The sequence below is a fragment of the Lissotriton vulgaris genome, unplaced genomic scaffold, assembly GCF_964263255.1.
Source record: "Lissotriton vulgaris unplaced genomic scaffold, aLisVul1.2 SCAFFOLD_897, whole genome shotgun sequence".
Taxonomy (NCBI): Eukaryota; Metazoa; Chordata; class Amphibia; order Caudata; family Salamandridae; genus Lissotriton; species Lissotriton vulgaris.
The window spans coordinates 429,357-450,227 of NW_028252211.1; the positions used below are offsets into that span (position 1 = coordinate 429,357).

At 46.0% G+C, this 20,871-nt stretch overlaps 1 protein-coding gene across 1 annotated transcript in view; it reads left to right on the forward strand.

Moving 5' to 3' along the window:
• LOC147662632 (uncharacterized) overlaps nucleotides 1-20,871 on the forward strand; it is a 502,568-nt gene that overhangs the window by 209,574 nt on the left and 272,123 nt on the right. The window contains exon 5 of the mRNA XM_086951034.1: nucleotides 17,478-17,573. Within this exon, the coding sequence (XP_086807160.1) occupies nucleotides 17,478-17,573 (96 nt within the window). The remainder of the gene's footprint in view (nucleotides 1-17,477; nucleotides 17,574-20,871) is intronic.

The following is a 20,871-nucleotide window of genomic DNA, read 5'->3' on the forward strand; positions in this document are numbered from 1 at the left end:
CGTGGTGATCAGAAAATGCGACCGCCACGCATCTGACGGACTCCTTGAGCCTGCTGGTGCGGGAGAGGCCTTTCCATCCCCAAAATGGTGGCGGTGCCTATCAGGGCCCGCTGTAGGGATTAGGATGTGCCTCCCCGCCAGACTTTCCATGGCGGTTCACCCGCCATGAAAAGGCTAGCGGAGATGGACATTGGGGGCCCGTTGCGGGCCCCCCTTCACCCCTGCACCCAAGTTTTGGGCACTGGCTGCACCCATGGTGCCCCCCTACATTTCCCTGCACAAAGTGTCAGGCACCGCTTTTACATTGTGGCGGGTGCTGCAACCAGCAGCACCCGCTGCAATGTAAAATATAGCCGATGTGACCGCCGTGGTGGCGGTCACATCCTAATCCCTACCATGGGGCAGCTGACAGCATGTCGGACGGTCCCATTTCCCGAAATGATGGGGGACAGACTGAAGTCTGTCCGCCATCATAATCACTCCCTAAGACCTTAACCACTAGTGACCTATTGAAGGTTTCCCCTTGGATTCCCACGATAAATATGAGATTGTTTAATCATGATTACAGGATAGAAGAGACTATGTTTCAGGCATTAGAACAGGGTAACTGATTTACTAAGCCCCAATGCCATTAAAAACATGTTCATCTAGTGATTTAGAGGAGTACTCAGTGACTAACATGGATGTGATTGCCTTTGATGCTGTTTGCAAGGACGAGTGGCTGGAAGAGCAGCATGGGGATGACATCTTTGTAGAAGTACAAAAGTTTTTCAAGAATGGACGGTCAAATTCGTGGGTTCTCCATGATGACCCTGGTGGTTACAAGTGAAGCCGTATCTGGAATCTGACCCTTCGCGAAATTGGACCGAGGATGCCTCTGAATGTGGGGATGGGTACCCCTACGGAACTAGAGATAAATATACGCACTGCTAACTCTATTGAATACTACATGAATGGTGATGCACCGGCTCATGGAGGGGGGGGGGGGGGGGGGGAGGGGGGGGATGTTATGTTAACATGAACGGGCAGGATGTCCAGGTAATGGATTGTTATTGGGGCTCATGAAGCACGTGGGTTGCAATTGCATGTCCTACTTCTGTCTGAAAACAGCAATAAAATCTGTTTAAAAAACAAATTAAACAGTGGATGGCCAGAAAAATATATGTTCCAGGCATGTGAGCTGTGGATCACATGCCTATGCATAGATCGCCAGCTAGTGTTGGGCCCGAATGTTTGCACTTTGTTTTTCTAAGGGGAAGTCTTCCTAGTAACGAGGTAGGTGACTCCTCCTTTCGGTGATAGTGCGCATGGTCATAGACTCATTTTCATATTGATTTTTTTTGCCATCACGTTTGGATGTTTCTCGCTGCTCTCCGGTTGGAGCCGATCCTTCGGTTTCTCTTGGTACGTAGAAAACTCACCCTCAACGGTATTGTTTCCGATCGCGTTCTCCATTTTTCGAGTATCTTAACCCCCTTTTCCCTATTTTGATCAGAGAGCTCGTGGTAGCGCCTTTAAATTCTGTCCTTGGTGCCACACCAATTACTCGTGCACCGACTCACACAAAATGTGCAACCTGTGTTTGCCACGGAACACAGTGAACAGGACTGCTGCACGTGCTGAGCTTTCCACTCGAAAAAGTCTCTCTTCGCGAGCGTCCGGCTCAACGACGCGACATGCAGAGCCAACACACAGGCTCCATTCCGGACCTCTTCGGACCTGAATCTGATGAAGAAGCCGGCGATGCTAAGGTGACTCTAAAGAGAGGGGCTAATACCGAAAAGGAATGTCATATTCTGTTGAAGAAGAGAAATATTGGAACAAACCCTTCCCCTCCTCCTCTTCCATCAACACCTTTGCCTCAGTCTCTACCTGTGCCAACTTCACCTGAGCACTCACCACCACATACACCTGACAATCAGGGGTATGGGGATGACAATAATGATGATATTCAGCCAGGACCTACAGATGAGTGGGAAGACTACAACACTGACTCTCCCACAGACCATGATCCTGACCTATATCTTACAAGGCCCTATCCACTAGACGACCATGTAGGCTATATTAAATTGCTAGGCAGGGCTTCCAATTACCATGGGGACCAGCTCCATAAAGAATCCCTTGAAGAGGCTATCCTATTTGAAACATTCAACAGCACACTAAAATAAACACATATGTTTTCCATGCTCAAGCGAATGACAAGACATATAGGCGAGATATTTAGGGATCCTGTCAGGGCACCTATCCTTATCCCTAGAGTGGATAAAAAATACAAACCTGCACCATCTGATCCAGGCTGCATAAGAGGACAATTACCCTTAGACTTGTTGGTAGTTTCCAATGTATGCAAAAGGGCAAACTCCCAATCTACTGGAGACGCTCCACCCCCAGATAAGGAGTCAAAGCTCCTTGATGCTTCAGGGAAAAGGGTAGCCTCCCAGGCAGCTAACTACTGGCGCACATCTAACACACAAGCATTACTAGCCAGATGTGACCGTGTGCATTGGGATGAAATGGAACAACTCATCCAATTTCTACCCCAAAAACACAAATCTAAAGCGCAAGACCGGGTACGTGAGGGACAATTAATTGCAAGCAATGAAATTAGATGCTCCCTAGATGCTGCTGACACATCTGCCAGAGCGGTAAACACTAGTGTCCTTTTAAGAAGACATGCCTGGCTACGCATATCAGGGTTCAAACCTGAGGCTCAAACCTCAATTTTGAACACACCTTTTTGGGCCAGTGGTAGATTCTACACTTGAGAAGATGAACAAAGATACTGAAGTGGCTACATCTATGGGAGCCCTTGAGTCTACACAAGGCTTTGGTTCCTTTCGGTGTTTTTTCTATCAGGAGGGTTCAACATTACTTCATCGGAAACTGCACCCTCCTATAAGGGAAATAACCAACCCTTAGGTTCCAAAACTTACTCCAGAGGGGGTTATAGAGGAAACAACGGCAAAGGCAGAGGTAGATGTTCGAACACACGTACCTCCGCATCCAATACAAAGCAGTGACTTGCCCATAGTTCCCCCCAGACCGCTTAACACCTGTGGGGGGAAGACTCACAATTCCTACCAAAGTGGCAGTCAATAACAACAGACAACTGGGTTCTACAAATTATCCATTCTGATTACTGCCTAGAGTTCATCAACACTCCTCCAAACCTTCCCCCAAAGTCACACAAGCTTTCCCCGGATCACCTACACATCCTCAAACTAGAGGTAGAATCCCTACTAACAAAACAAGCTATAGAGCCTGTACCACCACAAGATCAAGGGTCGGGCGTGTATTCCTTTTACTTCCTAATTCCCAAAAAAGACGGATCTCTTAGACCAATAGTAGATCTCAGAGAATTAAATTTTTACATACAGTCAGACCATTTCCACATGGTAACACTGCAACAGGTACTACCACTTTTGCAAAATGGCGACCTTCTGTCTAGGCTAGAGTTAAAGGAAGCCTACTTTCACATTCCAATCCACACACCTATCTGAAAGTTTCTCAGGTTTGTGGTAGCAGGTCAAAATTACCAATTCAAGGTACTCCCATTCGGAGTCACCACGGCCCCCAGAGTTTTCACAAAGTGTCTGGCGGTAGTAGCTGCGCATCGAAGAAGACAAAGCATTCATGTTTTCCCATACCTGGACAATTAGCTCATCAAAGCCACCACGTTTCAACAATGCTGCAAGCATACTTCTGAAACATTCAGTTGCTTCACAAGCTGGGGTTTACAGTCAATGTGCTAAAATCACATCTTCAACCAGCCAAAACTCAGAACTATCGTTCCCCATGCCAGGCTGCACATGCATCCATTTCAAGAATGCTTAGCCAGTCAGTGGAACCAGTCACACAGTCTATTAACCGATCTAGTGTTGTTAAGCAGGTGTACTCCTCGCTATCTGCAGTGGTGGAACACTATAAATGTGTCAAAAGGACGGCCGTTCATAGACCCGGTTCCACAGACAGTATTAACAGCGGATGCATCTCTAACTGGCTGGGGAGCTCATCTTCAACAACACACAGTACAAGGGTTGTGGAGCCACCAGCATAAGTTGCTGCACATCAATCATTTAGAACTGACGGCAATCTTTCTAGCTCTAAAAGCCTTTTAAGATCACCTGTCTGGCAAAGCTGTCTTGGTTTGAACCAACAAAATGACAGCTAACGGGGGGGGGGGGGGTTTGGTGGAGAGTGCGCACTCTCTCCAGCTGTCCCACTTAGCCCAAGACATCTGGAAGTGGGCTATTAACCACAACATCTATCTCCTAGCTGAACACCTCCCAGGAGTCAACAACCAGATTGCGGACCTCCTCAGCAGGTATCAGATACACGAATGGGAACTTCATCCTCAAGTTCTCCACCCATACTTCCAAGCTTGGGGAGGCCCTCACATAGATCTGTTTGCAACACCCCAAAACCCAAAATGACAGAGCTTTGCCTCCAGGTAGCCACACCCGTATATCCAAGGGCTATGCTCTATGGATGAACTGGTCAGGGATATTTGCTTACGCTTTTCCGCCTCTCCCACTCATTCCATTCCATTAGTCGTTCAGAAACTAAGGCAAACATCGCTCACACTAATCCTGGTAGCTCCAACATGGGCACGTCACCCCTGGTTCACAACACTGTTGGAACTCTCTCTGGTACTGCATCAAAAATTACATTTAACTCCCAGTCTCCTCACACAGTGCCATGGAGAAATCAAACACCCAGATCCCAAACAATTGAACCTCACGATCTGGCTCCTGAAGTCATAGTTTGGTTATCTGAACTAACCCTGGGCGCAGTGGGGCTTCGCGGAGCTACGTGAAGTGGGCGAGAAACTACGCCCACCTCCGCACTCCGCGTAGCCCCACTACGCACCACAGGCCTCCCTCCCGCCCTCCCTAAATACTTTAAATTACATCTGTAAAAGAATTAAAAGGCACTTACCTTGCCCGCCGCGTCTCCTCGGCACCCTCTCTTCGTCGCTTCCGTCTTGGGTAATAATGCGCATGCGCGGGCGGCCGCGCATGCGCCTTTCTCGTGAGAAATGCGCATGCGCGGCCGCCCGCTCATGCGCAATATTACCCAAGACGGAAGCGACGAAGAGAGCGAGCCCCGGGGACGCGGCGGGCAGCGGCGGGCAAGGTAAGTGCCTTTTAATTCATTTACAGATGTAATTTAAAGTATTTAGGGAGGGCGGAAGGGAGGCGGGTGGCGGCCAGCTACGCTCCGTCTGCGGAGCGTGCGTAGTGCCGGATTCTACGCCTGCTACGCAAAATGCGTAGAAGCCGGCACTACGCACACTCCGTGCACGGAGCATAGCCGCCCGCCCACCCTTAATCTGAACCTTCCACCAGACTGTATGAACATTATTAAGGAGGCCAGAAATCCTACCACAAGAGCTTGCTACGCAGCCAAATGGAAGCGATTTGCTATCTATTGCAATTACAATAACATCAACCCTCTTGATGCTTCCATACAAAACATTATCTGCTACCTGTTACCCCCTAGAGCATATTCCACTTGTAAGCTAGGAGTTACTATGCCTTTCTTTAGGGAACATCCCTATTACTGACATCTGCAACGCTGCAACATGGTCCACACCACACACCTTCACCAAGCACTATTGTGTAGATGTGTTAGCCAGACAACAAGCTAATGTGGGCCAAGCAATACTTAAAACACTATTTCAGACAACTCCATCAGTTTCAGGATAGCCACCGCTTAGGGGAAACTTCTGTATAGTCTATGCATAAGCATGTGATCTACAGCTCACATGCCTTGAATGTAAAATGATACTTACCCAGTATGCATCTGTTCTTGGCATGTAGAGCTGTAGAATCTCATGCGCCCCCCCACCTCCCAGGGTACCTGTAGCTGCTGTAGTTCTCTTGTTACTATTCATACATACACATGGCCATCTCTGTTCTTTACTACTACTCCATTCTTGCACCCTTTGCGGGAAAACAATCTGAAGATGGAGTTGATGATCATGCGCACTATCACCGAAAGGAGGAGTCACCTACCCCGTGACTAGGAAGACTTCTTTGAATAAAAACAAAGTACAAACATCTGGGCCCAACGCTAGATGCCGATCTATGCATAAGCATAGCTCTACATGCCAACAGATACCTACTAGGTAAGAAGCATTTTCCTTATCAGTGAATAGTTGAGGAGTTTTTCGGTGATAAAATTGTGAGTTAGCTGTTAAATCAGAATTTTGTATGAGAGGTGGTAGACAAGTACAACTGTCAAGTTTAAGGAATAGGATTGTGGGCCAAATTTATTAAATACTGGATGGAAAAACTGGTCACAATTTGTGACCAGTATCCCTCGGACCAGTTTTAAATTTTTTGAACCGACCCATTTGCAATAGATCATTTTGTACCATTCTGAATTAGAGTGGGTTGAAATCAGACCTACCTCATGAAGTTATTGTGCTAGGTCGCAAATTGTAAGTCACTATTGTGGCCATCGCTGGAATAGTGGCGCGCTAGGGTCAGAAGACCACCATGTCTGTCATCACCTTAAAAAAAAAAAATGTATTGCAGCCAAAAGAGAATAGGGTTGCGTTGAAATAAACTTTTTAAAGTCTGTTTGATAGTTGGCAGGGATCATCTGGACTACTGCCTACCAACAGTGGTTTTTTTCACAAACGCAAAGTGTCCCAGGGTGCCCCTTCTTTGTTGTCAATAGCATACCACCCTAAAACGGCAGTCAGTAATTTTTCAGTGTCTTGGGAGCCGATTTTGGTTGCAAAACATGGATACATTGTTACTGATGTGGAAGGATCTTTCAAAATTTTGAGAGGGAAGAAACCTTCCTTTCACAAATTTCACCATGGACAACTTGAGCTGGATTATTGAGAGACAAAGGGAGAACACTCCTCAGGCATCAAGGGTAAATATCAAGAAAGCAGAGAGCATATGTAAAGAATATTAAGATTGCACACATGTAATTAACAGTTGGTGAATGAGTAAATGAATGAATTAAAAAAATTTATAGAGGTGGAGGCCCAGGCTGCCCCGCGGGTGGCAGCCATTTTGGTGCGCCTACGCCTGGTCCAGTTTAAATATATACATAGGGTCTACTACACGCGAATGCGGCTGTGGAGGGCGGGTTTGGTGGCCTCCTCGCGGTGCCTCAGGTGCCAAGAGGGGAGGGTATGCTGATGCATACGGTTTGGCCGTGTCTGTCTCTGGATCGGTTTTGGAGGGGAGTCTTCACCTGTCTGTCGGACGTTTTGGGATGGGATCTCCCCCGCTTGCCGAAATTGGCCTTATTACATGTCCAGGAGGGGATAGGAGGCAAAGTCTACAAACGTCACCGGTTATTGTTGGGGCTCACATTGGCAAAGAGGGATATAGCGAGGGCACGGGAGGCTCTGGGGCCCCCTGCAGTGACTGTATGGAAGAATGGACTAGACTTTTTTATGGGACTTGAGAAAGTGATTTTCCTAGCCAGAAGATGCCCCCTATAACATTTTAAAATATGGAAAAGGTGGTGGGCAGGCTACTGGGACTTATTATTGGATCCGGTTTCTGTAGAATGCCAGTAAGGCTTATAAAAACGGGGCTGCTTGGCTGGGACTTGGGGAGCGCAGTGAGGGATGGTGTCCGGATGGGCCACTTGACTAAACATTTATGCCGATCCAGTCGGGGCGGATGAGTAGTGCACTTGGGGGGATGGGTGTTTAGTTTTATCTTGTATTTCCTTTAAGTTCTTCTTAGGCACAGTTGCAGAAAAAGTCAATTCTTTGTTATAATTGTGCAGAAGTCGGTGGCAGGTCTCTGCTTTACATGTGCCATTTGGCCAATAAAATCTGTTTAAAAAAAAGAAAATGTATAGAGCACAACAGCTGCTCTGACTGGAGCATCCGAGCACTAGTTGCAGGAGTAAGAAGCAGGTGACTAACAATTATTATTAGCAAATTTGAGAGGAAAAAAAATTTCACATTTCTTCGAAAAGATGAGTCTTTAAGAGAGCTTTGAACTTAGCCTCCGTGGAAATATTCCGAAGGTGTTCAGGACGAGAATTCAAAAGTTTAAGAGCTAGAGAGGAACAAGCTCTGCCTTCAGCTCTAGATCTATGTATTCTTGGGCTGCTCAAATGATTTTGATGGGTTGAACGTACATTTCTGAGAATTTGGTATTTTTTTATCTTGTTTTGATTGTAGATCAGACCGTCTGTTGAAGTGCTGTGAAGGTGAATACGAGTGCTTTGAATTTTATTGTTTGGCTGATGGAGGCTTTTCAATCCCTTTTGGGTTGACTTTGTTGCAGAATGTTCAACACAAGGCGAGCCGCGGTGTTCTGAACCCACTGTATTGTGTTTATCAGCTCTTGAGGGGCCCCAAGTAACAGGACATTCGCATAATCTAGGCTAGATATGATTAAGGCATGAGTGATGCACTTTTGTGTATTTTCTGGTAGGAATGAAATGAGAATTCTAAGTGATTTCAGTAAGGCAAAACAGATTCCAATAATGGTCTTGACTTGCCGCTTAAATAAAAGTAGGGTGTCTATTTTCTTGCAACGGTAGTGGGGACTGGGTGTTTTCCCAACTCTAATTACCAGATTCTGATCGTATCAAACGTGGGGAATTTGCCACACACCGAGCTCTCAGATTTATGAGTTTAGGCAGAGGCAGCTTTCCTTCATCCATTCCACAACTGCCAAAGGTCATCCCTGGACGTTGGCTCTAATAGAGTGATCAAAGTTATTAAAGGCAAACATCAGTTGTGTATCGTCAGCATATGACACAAGAGTAAAACCCCAGGCTAGCGCAACAGAGTCAAGGGGGCTATGTAGATGTTAAATAGGGTAGGACTGAGGGCCGACCCCTGCAGCAAGCCGCAGTTAGCCTCCTTAAATTCTGACGTATAGGGGGATAGATGGACTGCTTGTTTTCTGTCTGAGAGGAAGGATTTTTACAGCTCCAAATGATGCCTGCTATTCCAGCTTCTTCCAGTCGCTGCAAAAGGTGTCATGGGAAACTGACAATAAGTCAAGTAGAACTAATATAGTTTTTCCCCCAAAATCAAGCTGGGTTGCAATGAAGTATGTCACTTCTAGTAGAGCTGATTCAGTGCTAAAAACAGCACGGAACCAGGCTGAGAGGGGTGCAAACAGTTATTCTACACTATGAATTTGGTAATTTGGCAGTTAGGCAAAGATTCTAACATCTTCCCCAACATGAAAAGAAGGAATATGGGTCTGTAGTTGCTTGGATTTAATGGGTCCAAATTTGTTTTGTTTCAACAAAGGAAGCACTAATGCCTTTTTCCAATTTGGGTGTACAGATGGATAGCACTGGGTATCATGGGCCCTAACGCAAGCAACGAAAATAGACTGGCTACATTGACTTGGCCAATTACACTCTTGCCTGAAACTCAGTGTAACTGCTCCTGCTGCTCTAATGATAACTGCACCCCTGCTTACGGGTTTCCAAGTTCCTCGTTCTACCGGTCTTTCACTGGAAATCTTCGTCCCACTCATCTCCATGCTCCCTTTGATGCCCTTGCTCTCTCTTCCATCTCTTGCTTTGACATCTTTATTTCTGGCTCTTTTCTCGTCCATACACCTTTCCCCTTACTTTCTGTTCCTTAACTCATTCCATTCTGTCATGTCCTCTCCTCTTTTCTATCTTTCTTCTTTTCATTTCTGTTTTCCATTTCCCCATCTCTATTTATTACTTATCCTTTACCTCATCTGTACCCCTCTCCTTCCTATCTTCCCCAGACAGGAAACAGAAAGCCTGACCCCAGGGAGCCTCTCAAAAACATACGTTCAGCTGATGCAAAGCATGCTAGTGCCCCTCTCACCTTTGGGCCACAGTGCTACTGCACAGGCTGCACCACTGGTAGCCACACGAGCAAATGTTGTGGATTTTGAGGAAGTTCAATGAGTATGCATGAAGAAGAGGGGCATGTCAAGCAAAGAAGTAGCACAATTTCGCAACCTCTATGGGGAATTTAATTGCTGCCTAACTCAGCAAAATTGAGTCATAGTTAGGGTTAGGTGTGTCGAAAACAAGCTGCCACTACTCAGCAGATGGCCCTTGGCAGTGGTTGGAAGATGAAGACACTTGTAATGAAAATTCCTGTGCTCTTATTTAAGAAGGTAGGGTTTGGGTTTGCTGTCGGCTGTCACTTCACCTTGGCTGTCAGCTCAGTGTGAACACAGGAGCAGGTACATGGAATCAAACTACTATATCTGGTTTTGTAGTTCTGGTAACAAAAAATTGGATTTATGCATTGTAGTTAGACCTCAACTTGTACCATTAGATGTATAACTCCTGTTTGCAACCACCAAGGTTTGTCATTATATTCAATACATTATCCGGAACAGCAATCGGATCCCGGTTCGGAGCATGGCTCAGACTACTATGAAGAAGACGAAGACAATATCGAATTTGAAAACGTCGTCGAGGTAAGGGACGACGTATCCCCCATCGGAACCGTTGATGGCGACTCGAGCGATGAACCAGGCCCAACAGTGGGCACTGGGCCCGAAACAGACACTCAAAAGACTTTCAAAGGCTCAGGTCGAGGCATCGCCAGAAGGCCTTAGCCGAGATCGTGAAGAACATTCTATAGTCCCGCTTCAAGGCCCAGCTAAGAAAACAGTACATGAGCCATCGGTTCCAATACTTAAAACGAAACCGAAAGCTATCGAGCCCTTAACAAAACCGAAAGTCCTGAAGACAGTCCTTGGGTCGAAAACCTGGAACCCATCGGAGTCGACGAAGAAATCAGGTGTCGACGACCCTGTGGGGTCAAAAGTAAAGAGTGTCGAATCGAAGATCGGGGCGATAAAGTCCGCCATTAAAACCAAGCACGTCGAACCGCAGACCTCGACGTCGATGGACAGCGACATAAACAAGGGACTCGAGTCTCGGAAGGGTCTCGATCCGAAGCATCAGGTCGACAGGTCCCAGCTTATCAAAGGCCTCGAGTCGAAAGACAAAAGCGCCTCGAAGGACCACGTTGAGTCGAGGCAGAAGAGTGCGCCTCCGACGCCGCAAGCACCGAAGTCGGCGCACGTCCAAGAACCTACTGGCGAAAGGGCAAAGTCGGTCGGGCCTACATCGACGCCGGCGCCGAAGAAGGTCAGTCTGTCTAAAGACACTATGCCACGCATAAAATTCGGACTACCACCGACTGCACGCCCCAAGGCGCTCGATCCAAAACCTAGGGTCGAAACCCCCAAACAGGTGTCATTGGGGAAAAGGAGTCATCCTCTGGAAGAGGACGTTATGTACCAGGAGCCCTCATATGATGACCAGTCCAAGTTACATATAGACTCAGAATCTGGTAAACTTACTATTTATCAGAGGAAAATCAGGTCTGAAAATACTTTGGAATCATACAAAATTCCACTCAAAAAGAAAAGGGATTCTAAACTTCACCTGTCCTTTTTGAGACTGTGCGTTACTATAGCCATGACACTTAGGCATATTCACCCACACCCACTACCGAGGATATTGGTTATGATGATGAGGAACAATATCATAACCTTGCGGACACTGATCAGGATGGCCAAACTCAAACCTGGGCAGACCCTGCTGACCAGGGGGAATCACAAACTATTCCTGATACTCCCTCTTATCCTGTAAAAACTTCACCAACGGAAGAAACAGCTGCGTTGAACGCTTTAATTGAAAGGGCAGCACTAAATCATGACGTGGACATGCATGCTGACCCAGTTGAAGAGGACTTCCTGTTTGACACTTTCTCCACTTCAGAGAAATCGGTAAAAACTTTGCCAATGCTAAAGGGTGTCCTTAAACACGCTGGGGACATCTTCAAGGAAACCACTAGAGCAAGGGTTATTAACCCCAAGATTGAAAGGAAATACAGACCGGCGCCTGTGGACCCTAAATATATTAAGGGACAGCTGCCGTTCGACTCCTTGATGGTCTCAAATGCTCGTAAGCGCGCCAACTCACAGACTACGGGTGATGCTCCTCCTCCAGACAAAGAATCTAAAGTACTAGAAGCTTCTGGGAAAAGGGTGGCTGCTCAAGCAGCTAATATCTGGAGGATTTCTAATACACAGGCCCTATTAGCCAGATACGATAGGGCACATTATGACACTCTGGAGCAACTGCTTCAACATTTGCCTGAGGCCTACAAGGAGGGAGCAGAGATGCTAATCCAGGAGGGTAAACTCATTACCAACGCATCCATTAAGTGTGTGCTGGACGCAGCAGACACTGCAGCCAGGGCCATTAACACAAGCGTCATGCTCAGGGGGCATGCCTGGTTGCGCATCTCTGGATTCAAACCTGAGATCCAGACCACATTACTGAACCAGCCTGTGAACCCAGATTTTCTTTTTGGTCCTGATGTGGACACAATCTTAGAAAAGATTAAACAAGACACAGACACGGCCAAATCCATGGGTGCCTTGCAGTCCCAACAATTTAGAGGAGTTTCCATTCGTCGCTCCAGTAACAGAGGAGCTACACGAGGCCAGGCATCACAACAGATCCCATACAATAAAGGGAGCACGCAAGCCACCTACAATAAAAATAATAGAGGTGGATACCATGGCAACAGCAGCAAAGGCAGAGGACGGGGGAATAACAACACCAGATCCTCCGCCAATACTAAACAGTGACGCCTTGTCACTGCCCCCGGACCATGTAACACCGGTCGGGGGGCGATTACAACAGTTCCTGCCAGTCTGGGAGAGCATTACCACAGACAGGTGGGTGAGACAACCTATTCAGTACGGCTATTGTCTAGAGCTAACCTCCACTCCACCCAACATACCCCCAAGACACCGTCCTCTGTTAGCAGAGCACATAGACTTATTGCAGCAAGAAGTTATCAGCATGCTGCAAAAAGGGGCCATAGAACTCATCCCTATACAGGAACAAGGTACAGGGGTATACTCGCTGTACTTCTTAATCCCAAAAAAGGACGGGTCTCTCAGGCCAATACTAGATCTCAGGCCCCTAAACCAATGGATCTTGTCAGAACATTTTCACATGCTCACTTTACAGCAGGTTCTACCATTGCTCAGTCATGGAGATTTCCTTGCAACGCTAGACCTAAAAGACGCGTACTTCCACATACCAATACATCCTGCACACAGGAAGTATCTCAGGTTCACCATACAAAACCAGCACTACCAATTCAAGGTCCTACCTTTCGGGGTGACAACAGCCCCCAGGGTGTTTACCAAGTGCTTAGCTACAGTGGTGGCACACCTGAGGAGACACCATGTCCACGTCTACCCCTATCTGGACAACTGACTCATCCAAGCAAAGTTGGTCCAGCAATGTGCCAGCCACATGTCACGCACTATTCACCTCCTGCACAGCCTCGGATTCTCATTAAACTACCCAAAGTCTCATCTCCAACCCTCTCACATACAACAGTACCTAGGAGCGACGATAGACACTCTGGTGGCAAAAGCACAGCCAAACTCAGCAAGAATCAGCGGTATTCAGTCGCTGATTCAGAAATTCAGACCCCAACACTCGCTTCCAGCAGGGGTGTTTATGCAGTTGATAGGCATGATGGCCTCCTGCATCGTCATAGTCCCTCACGTGAGGCTACACATGCGTCCGCTTCAAGAATGCTTAGCACGGCAGTGGAACCAGGCTCAAGGACAGTTGAAAGACCTAGTGTTGGTGACCGGTCGTGCATACCACTCTCTGCATTGGTGGAACCCACAAAACCTTTGCAGGGGGTGACCGTTCCAAGAGCCTGTACCACAAATAGTGCTGACGACGGACGCATCTCTCCTGGGCTGGGGAGCACATGTCCTCCATTACATAGTGCAGGGACTATGGATGACACAGCAAAGGAAGATGCATATCAACCTGCTGGAACTGATGGCGATCTTCATGGCAATGAAGGCCTTCAAAGTACGTCTGTGCAACAAAGTCGTGTTGATCCGGACGGACAACATGACTGCCTTGTACTAGATACAGAAGCAGGGAGGGACACACTCTCCACAGTTGTCACATCTAGCGCAAAGCATGTGGAAGTGGGCCATTCAGAGGAACATCTTCCTCATGGCGGAACACCTCCCAGGCAGGGACAACCAGATGGCGGATCTGCTCAGCAGACACAGCCACCAGATGCACGAGTGTGAGATGCATCCCTCGGTGCTGCAACCCTACTTCCAGCAGTGGGGTCACCCAGAGATAGACCTGTTCGCCACAAGGGAAAACGCAAAATGCCAAAGCTTCGCCACCAGGTTTCCACATCCGCAGTCTCAGGGCAATGCGATATGGATGAACTGGTCAGGCAGGTTTGCGTATGCTTTCCCCCCAGCCCCGCTCATACCACTAGTGGCACGCAAACTGCGGCAACACTCCATGACACTCATCCTAGTTGCTCTAACGTGGGCGAGGCAACCGTGGTACACCACGTTCCTAGAACGTTCCGTGGTGCCTCATCAAAGGCTGCGATTAACACTCAGTCTTTTAACGCAGAGCCATGGAGACATTCAGCACCCAGATCCGCAACAGTTGAACCTTGCGATCTGGCTCCTGAAGTCATAGAGTTTGGTTACCTGAACTTGCCTCCTGACTGTATAAACATTATCAAAGAGGCAAGAAGACCTACCACCAGAGCTTGCTATGCGGCGAAGTGGAAACGATTTGTCATCTACTGTACCAATAATTACATAAATCCGCTAGAAGCATCTACTCAGAACATCATATGTTACCTGTTACATTTACATAGATGCAATCTAGCCTATAGCTCCATACGTATACACTTCGCTGCGGTGGCAGCTTATCTTCAGAACAGGCAACACCTCTGACTCTTCAGAGTGCCTGCTATTACAGCTTTTATGCAGGGACTCAAACAAGTGATTCCTCCAAGACATCCACCTTCACCAGTCTGGAACTTGAACGTGGTTCTAACCAGACTAATGGGACCTCCTTTTGAACCTCTACACTCGTGTGAGATACAGTTCCTAACGTGGAAAGTGGCTTTCCTAGTGGCAATTACATCACTTAGAAGGGTTAGTGAGCTACAAGCCCTAACTATTCAAGAGCCATTCATACAAATTCATACAAATAGAGTAGTACTGCGTACAAACCCTAAATTTATGCCAAAGGTGGTATCCCAATTTCACATCAATCAAACTATCGAACTGCCAGTGTTCTTCTCAAATACAGATTCAGTGGCAGAAAGAGCTCTACATACCCTGGACGTTAAAAGAGCTCTCCTGAACTATATAGACAGAACAAAACCTTTCAGGAAAACTAAGCAACTGTTTGTTGCCTTTTCACCACAGCACAAAGGCAACCCCATTTCCAAATCGGGTATAGCCAGATGGATTGTCAAGTGCATACAAATTTGTTATCAGAAAGCTAAACGCACATTAACAGTTCCCCCAAGAGCGCATTCCACACGCAAGTTAGGGGCATCCATGGCTTTCCTGGGAAAAATTCCTCTAGAAGACATATGTAGAGCAGCCACATGGACTACCATACATACATTTACCAAACACTACTGCGTAGATGTACACTCCAAACAGCAAGCAGCTGTAGGACAGGCTGTACTGGGGACTCTTTTTCAGGTTGCTGCAGCTGGCACGGGCAACCACCACTAGGGGGGACACTGCTATACATTCTATGCACAGATATGAATTCAGCAGCCCACATGCCTCGAACAGAATATGCTACTTACCAGTATGCATCTGTTCTTGGCATGTAGGGCTGCTGACCTTCATATCGCCCGCCCACCTCCCCGGTGCCTGTCGCAGCTGTAGCACTCAGAATTATTCTTAGCATGGACATCACTTACTGTATCATACTTTATCCCTGCCACATGGCGAAAAACCATCTGAGGATGCCCATGCGCACTGTAGTCCAGGGGAGGAGCCACCTATATCGTGATACTTCGAAGACTCTTCCAGGACAACAATATGCAATCATCCGGACCCAACACTAGGCGGCGATCTATGCACAGATATGAATGTCAGCAGCCCTACATGCCAATATCAGATGCATACTGGTAAGTAGCATATTCCTTTCTGCACATGCAGGAGATTCATAATACTTTTCACTAGCGATACAGTAGTTTTTGTAAATTGGGGGAAAAGAGTGGGTGAGTTTACTTCTCTTTCGTCTAAAGAGCCTTTTTAGTAGTAAGGGCAGAGTCACTGATCTTACTTTGAAATGTACCATTCTGAGCGAAGGTGTATCTGCATATAATTTTTCAGGATTCTGCTTCTCCGGAAGAGTAACTATACCACTGGTTATACGTCACTAGAGATTTGTTCCCCAATTTAATTGTCTTACTTAGTAAAGGGTATTAATTTCCGGAAGGAATTCAATAGTGCCCATATAGGCTGACCATAGGTACAGCTGCCATTTGAACTATTTCACATTTATTTGTAACATGCTGGGCTGTTAAGGGAAGAACCACCTTCTTCACATTTAAGGGGATAGGGTGCTTTTGGCAGTCTTCAAATTACTAGTATATTTTTGTTATAAATTCAGGTTGTGACATTTGCGACTTTTGTGTTCATTGGACAAGCCGAAAATCTGGCTTTTTTTTAATGTCAGTTTTATATAGTGCAAACTTGACCCGAACCGAATCGGGTATCAGAGCGCTTTACATAGCACAAGTTACGTTACATTAGGATTCTTTGGGATTTGAGTGTGACGAAGATTATTGTACAAAAAAGCTCCACTCCGCGGTTGACGAATGGTTTAGCACATTAATCGTTAGTACATAATTATAAGAGTCCTGTACATATCACTTCCCGGAAACCGCCGCAGTTGGGCTCCACTGGAATCCAGACAAGAAGATTTTTAAGATAGTGGAAGGTGCACCAGGAAACAAGTCACACACTCTTAAGGAAGTCCTTCTCTGGAGAAGCCTGGCCTTGAACGCTTAGACCAGAAGTCCTGCCTTCAGTAATATGGCAGCGAGTAGCTCTGCAAAGTGACGTACCACATGTGTTCTCCTAGGCTTTCTTCGCAAACATTTTTTTCACCTTCTCCTTTTTAAAATGAAAAGCCCTGATGAAGTTCCTTTGATAGGAACGAAACGCGTTGGCTGATGTCTAATCGTTAGTTTTATAAAGAAGAATAAAGAAATACAAAGGACTTCCTTAAGAGTGCGTGACTTCTTTCCTGGTGAACCTTCCACTATCTTAAAAATCTTCTTGACCAGGATTATTGTAGGTAAAGAGGTATCTCTTAAGTTTCCCTATGGAGAGCGGGAGAAGTTAAGAAAGTTGTTCCCTTTATTTACGGGTTGTTCATATTAGGAGTTGTGACTCCCTCATAGTAGCGACAGTGAGGAAGAGTAGTATGAGTAGTGATGATTTCTGGAAAATAATCTGGGCATCATGTCTGAAAATGATGCCTATATAACACTCTAGTAATTTCAATGACACCAGTTTCATGTTGGGGATTAATATGCAGTTTACCTGCTAAACGATGTTCAAATAACCTACAGAGCTAGCCTTACTTAAAAGGTACCTTATCTTCTGTCTTTGTAGACTCTGCATCAAGCCTGAAAAAGGAGCACCGCATTCCCGGGTAAACCGCTATGGATATCAAGCAACGAAACCTTCCAACTGGAAACAGAATCACCTGTAAGTACTTGAAAGTAAAAAAGCATCCCATTCAGAATCAGACTGTGCAGGACTTGCACACTGAGTGGACATATTTGTATGAATAACACTAGTTACAAGCTGTACATTTCCTATACAGCCCTCCCGCCTCATCTGGTTTTACATCATCTGCTGAAGAGAACTCCATTGTGTTTATTTATCATTGTACTTTGGGAGTCACTTTGCTGTCCGTTAGATCAAGTCTGCTGTTTTTTTCTCTCTAAGTTTATACCTCATGCTATGCAAAATGTTTATTGAAAACAGCATGTTAAAAACTGGATTATACTGTGTCAGTGCTTTGCACCAATAAATTCAATGAGTTGAATCGTAGGATCGGACGGGGACCCAGTGCAATTAAAGAAAACCTTTGCAGGCCTATATTCAAAGTCAAAACCAGGGGTTGGCGGAACTCGCAGAGTTTTACTCTGCAGAATTTCACGGAGTTACCTACAAAGTATTTGAGATTCTGTGGAGTTCTGCAAGTGACGGAATTGCGGGCCGTTACGCTGATTTAGAGCCGGGAGCTACGTGGTAATTTTTAGAGCCGGGAGCTTTTCCTGCATTGTAAAATCAGCACGAACGGCATCACGCTGCACGCCCAGGGCGCTGCTTCTTTCTGCCGCTCGAGTAGATTTTCTACTCGAGCTTACGTTTTTTCTCACTCGCGCTCACCAATATAACGTTGGTGAGCCGTGTGCGTTAAAAACTCCGCCCGCAGCTATTGGCAGAGTTTTTGTCAAACTCCGCCCTCCAAGCAGAGTGTGGAGTAGGCAAACTCCATGAACTCCCCAGGCGAAGCGGAGTTTACCATCCAACCCTAGTCAAAACCATAAAACATTTTTAAAATTAGGAATCGGTACATGAAGAACAATTTAATCTGAAAGAGCCAATTAGTTATGGATTCCTCACCATAGAATTACCCGCAGGCGTCAGACTGGATTGGGGAATTTTTTCATCATCAGCACCCCTGCGCGTCGATAGGTGGCGCCTGTCCACTCTGCGTTCGTCGTTGGCATCATGGTGGGCGGGATGAGATTGCGGTATCTACTTAGCCGCGTTTGCGCGCTAAAGTCAGTCAGCCTGCGCAGATCCGAGAGAGCAGTACCTCAAGTGCATTTTGACTCCCCTTTTTGTCCCGTCCTCGAACCGGCTTCAGGCTTGTGACTCCTGTCACAAACCGATGTTGGTTTTCGACCCACACCTTGTGTGCCTTTGGTGCTTCGAGCGCGACCATGGCCCAAAGTCGTGCTCCGACTGGATTCGAGGTCTCGTGAAGAGGGAGGTCAAAGGACCGGTCACGGAGTCGTCACCACCACTCTTCTTCCAAGTCTTCGGGTAAAGCGAAGCACAAAAAGAAGGCGAAGAAGCATCGTCGCTCCTCGCGTTCTCCCCGTCGGTCAGCCGAGCCAATGCAGGAAATGTATATTGGAAGGGTTCACCTAAAATAAGTCACTGGGACCTGGGTATTGGTAGCACTGAGAAGAGGGGTCCCAGTAATAGATAACCAAATATATAAAATAAGTAACAAAACATTTTTGGGAATACAATTAATTCACAAACATTGTTGTTTATTCACAATGTTGTCATGTTTTGATTACCACATACGTTTCATAAATATGATTCAAAAGGTGTTCAAAGTGTCCCTGGAAAGAAAGGAAGTGGTAAAGTGAAGGGTAGTGAGGGTAAAGGATAGTGACATAAAAATGGCCAAGCGGCCTCACTGTACTATGTATTTTAAGTCAGACAAAGACAAAAAGACCTTCAAGGTAAAAATTCATTAGAAAAGTATCATGTTCCACATAGTACAATAATTGTCATAATCATGGGGTAGAGCTAAAAGGTACACAAAGCTGTCGACGTTTCGACCCCTTTATAATGGCAGGCACTAATTATCTCCTTGCAGTGGGGTCTTCATCAGGACGGGGCAAGAGACCTGTTTAAATAAGTGATAAATGTATATTACAATGTATTGCGTAAGTCAAAATTAATAAAATTAATAAGCACACAAGTGTGTAAGACAAGACATACCAAAGGTTGCTTGTCTCGGGAGAGGCTGAAGGTAAGGAAACTTTGTCTAATGGGGAACTTCAATACCTGTAGAGAAGGAGTTTGTATGTAAATACAGAACCAACTGGGATTGGAAACACAAAAGGTACTGGGGTAGGTCAATCAGAAAAAGACTCACATGGGTAGATAAAGGTGCATAGACCCTCGAATCTGAAAAGAAGCAAAGCAACACGCCATTACTCATGTGCATGCTCCGGTGTTGGCAAACAGCCATTAACAACATTGCGTTCAAAAAGAAAAGGTGGACAGGGAATGAAAGCTTACTTTGATATTGATTGCAGGGAAATTTGAGATAGGCCCATGGGTCGGGCACATCGCGGAAGAGAAACCGCCTCTGCGAGGACCGTTGTCAAATGAGTACAACGTCTGTGAAAATGATCGGGGTCGTAAGTAAGGAGTTTAGAGAAACAAGATAATTGGAAAATAGTAACCCGTGGGACCTGTACATACCGGAACACAACAGGAATGAGTCTGTCTACGGACGAAGCGCGGTCAGCAATGGAGACCCGCTACTTCCTGGTTTGTTTGTATCCATGGAGATCGGGGCACGTGACCGCGATCACCATGTTGGAGAATCAAAACGGAGGAAAGACTCAGGGAGAGCGTAGGGGTACTCCGCGTATGGAAAGTGACTCAATCAGCAAACTATATACAGAAATTGTTCACAAGGTGGAAGTAAACATATATTTTATCAGCATGCACATAAATAACACAAAAGCCAATGCCACTCAATCAGTACTGTATAAAGGTCCATACAGAGATTAGTGTTGGCAAAAGAAATGGAAACTGGGTGATATAATTCATATTAATCCTATCATGGAACAATCAAAAGTGCAATATAGGAAATCAATATATAGCAATTGTAAAAAATGATCAAGGAGTGGTATAGAAAGACCCAGCATAATTCGAATGGAATCCACATATCGTAGCGTACCTAGCGCCGGTAAAGCTACACCAGCAAATGGAAACCAGTTGATTAACAGACCAGGTCAGAGTCAAGAGTGTTAACCGTAAAAAATTAAAAGTACATAGCTAGTGGTGTTATCGCTTAGTTAAGCGTGGCCAATTGAGTAAAGGAGCTGTCATTTTCATTAAGACCATTCTGGATCGAATCAAAATAAAATATCCATTTGGATTCTCGGATATTTAGAATATTGCTGATGCTGCCGCCACGGGGTCCCAACAGCGCTTTCTCAAGGATCACCCATTTGAA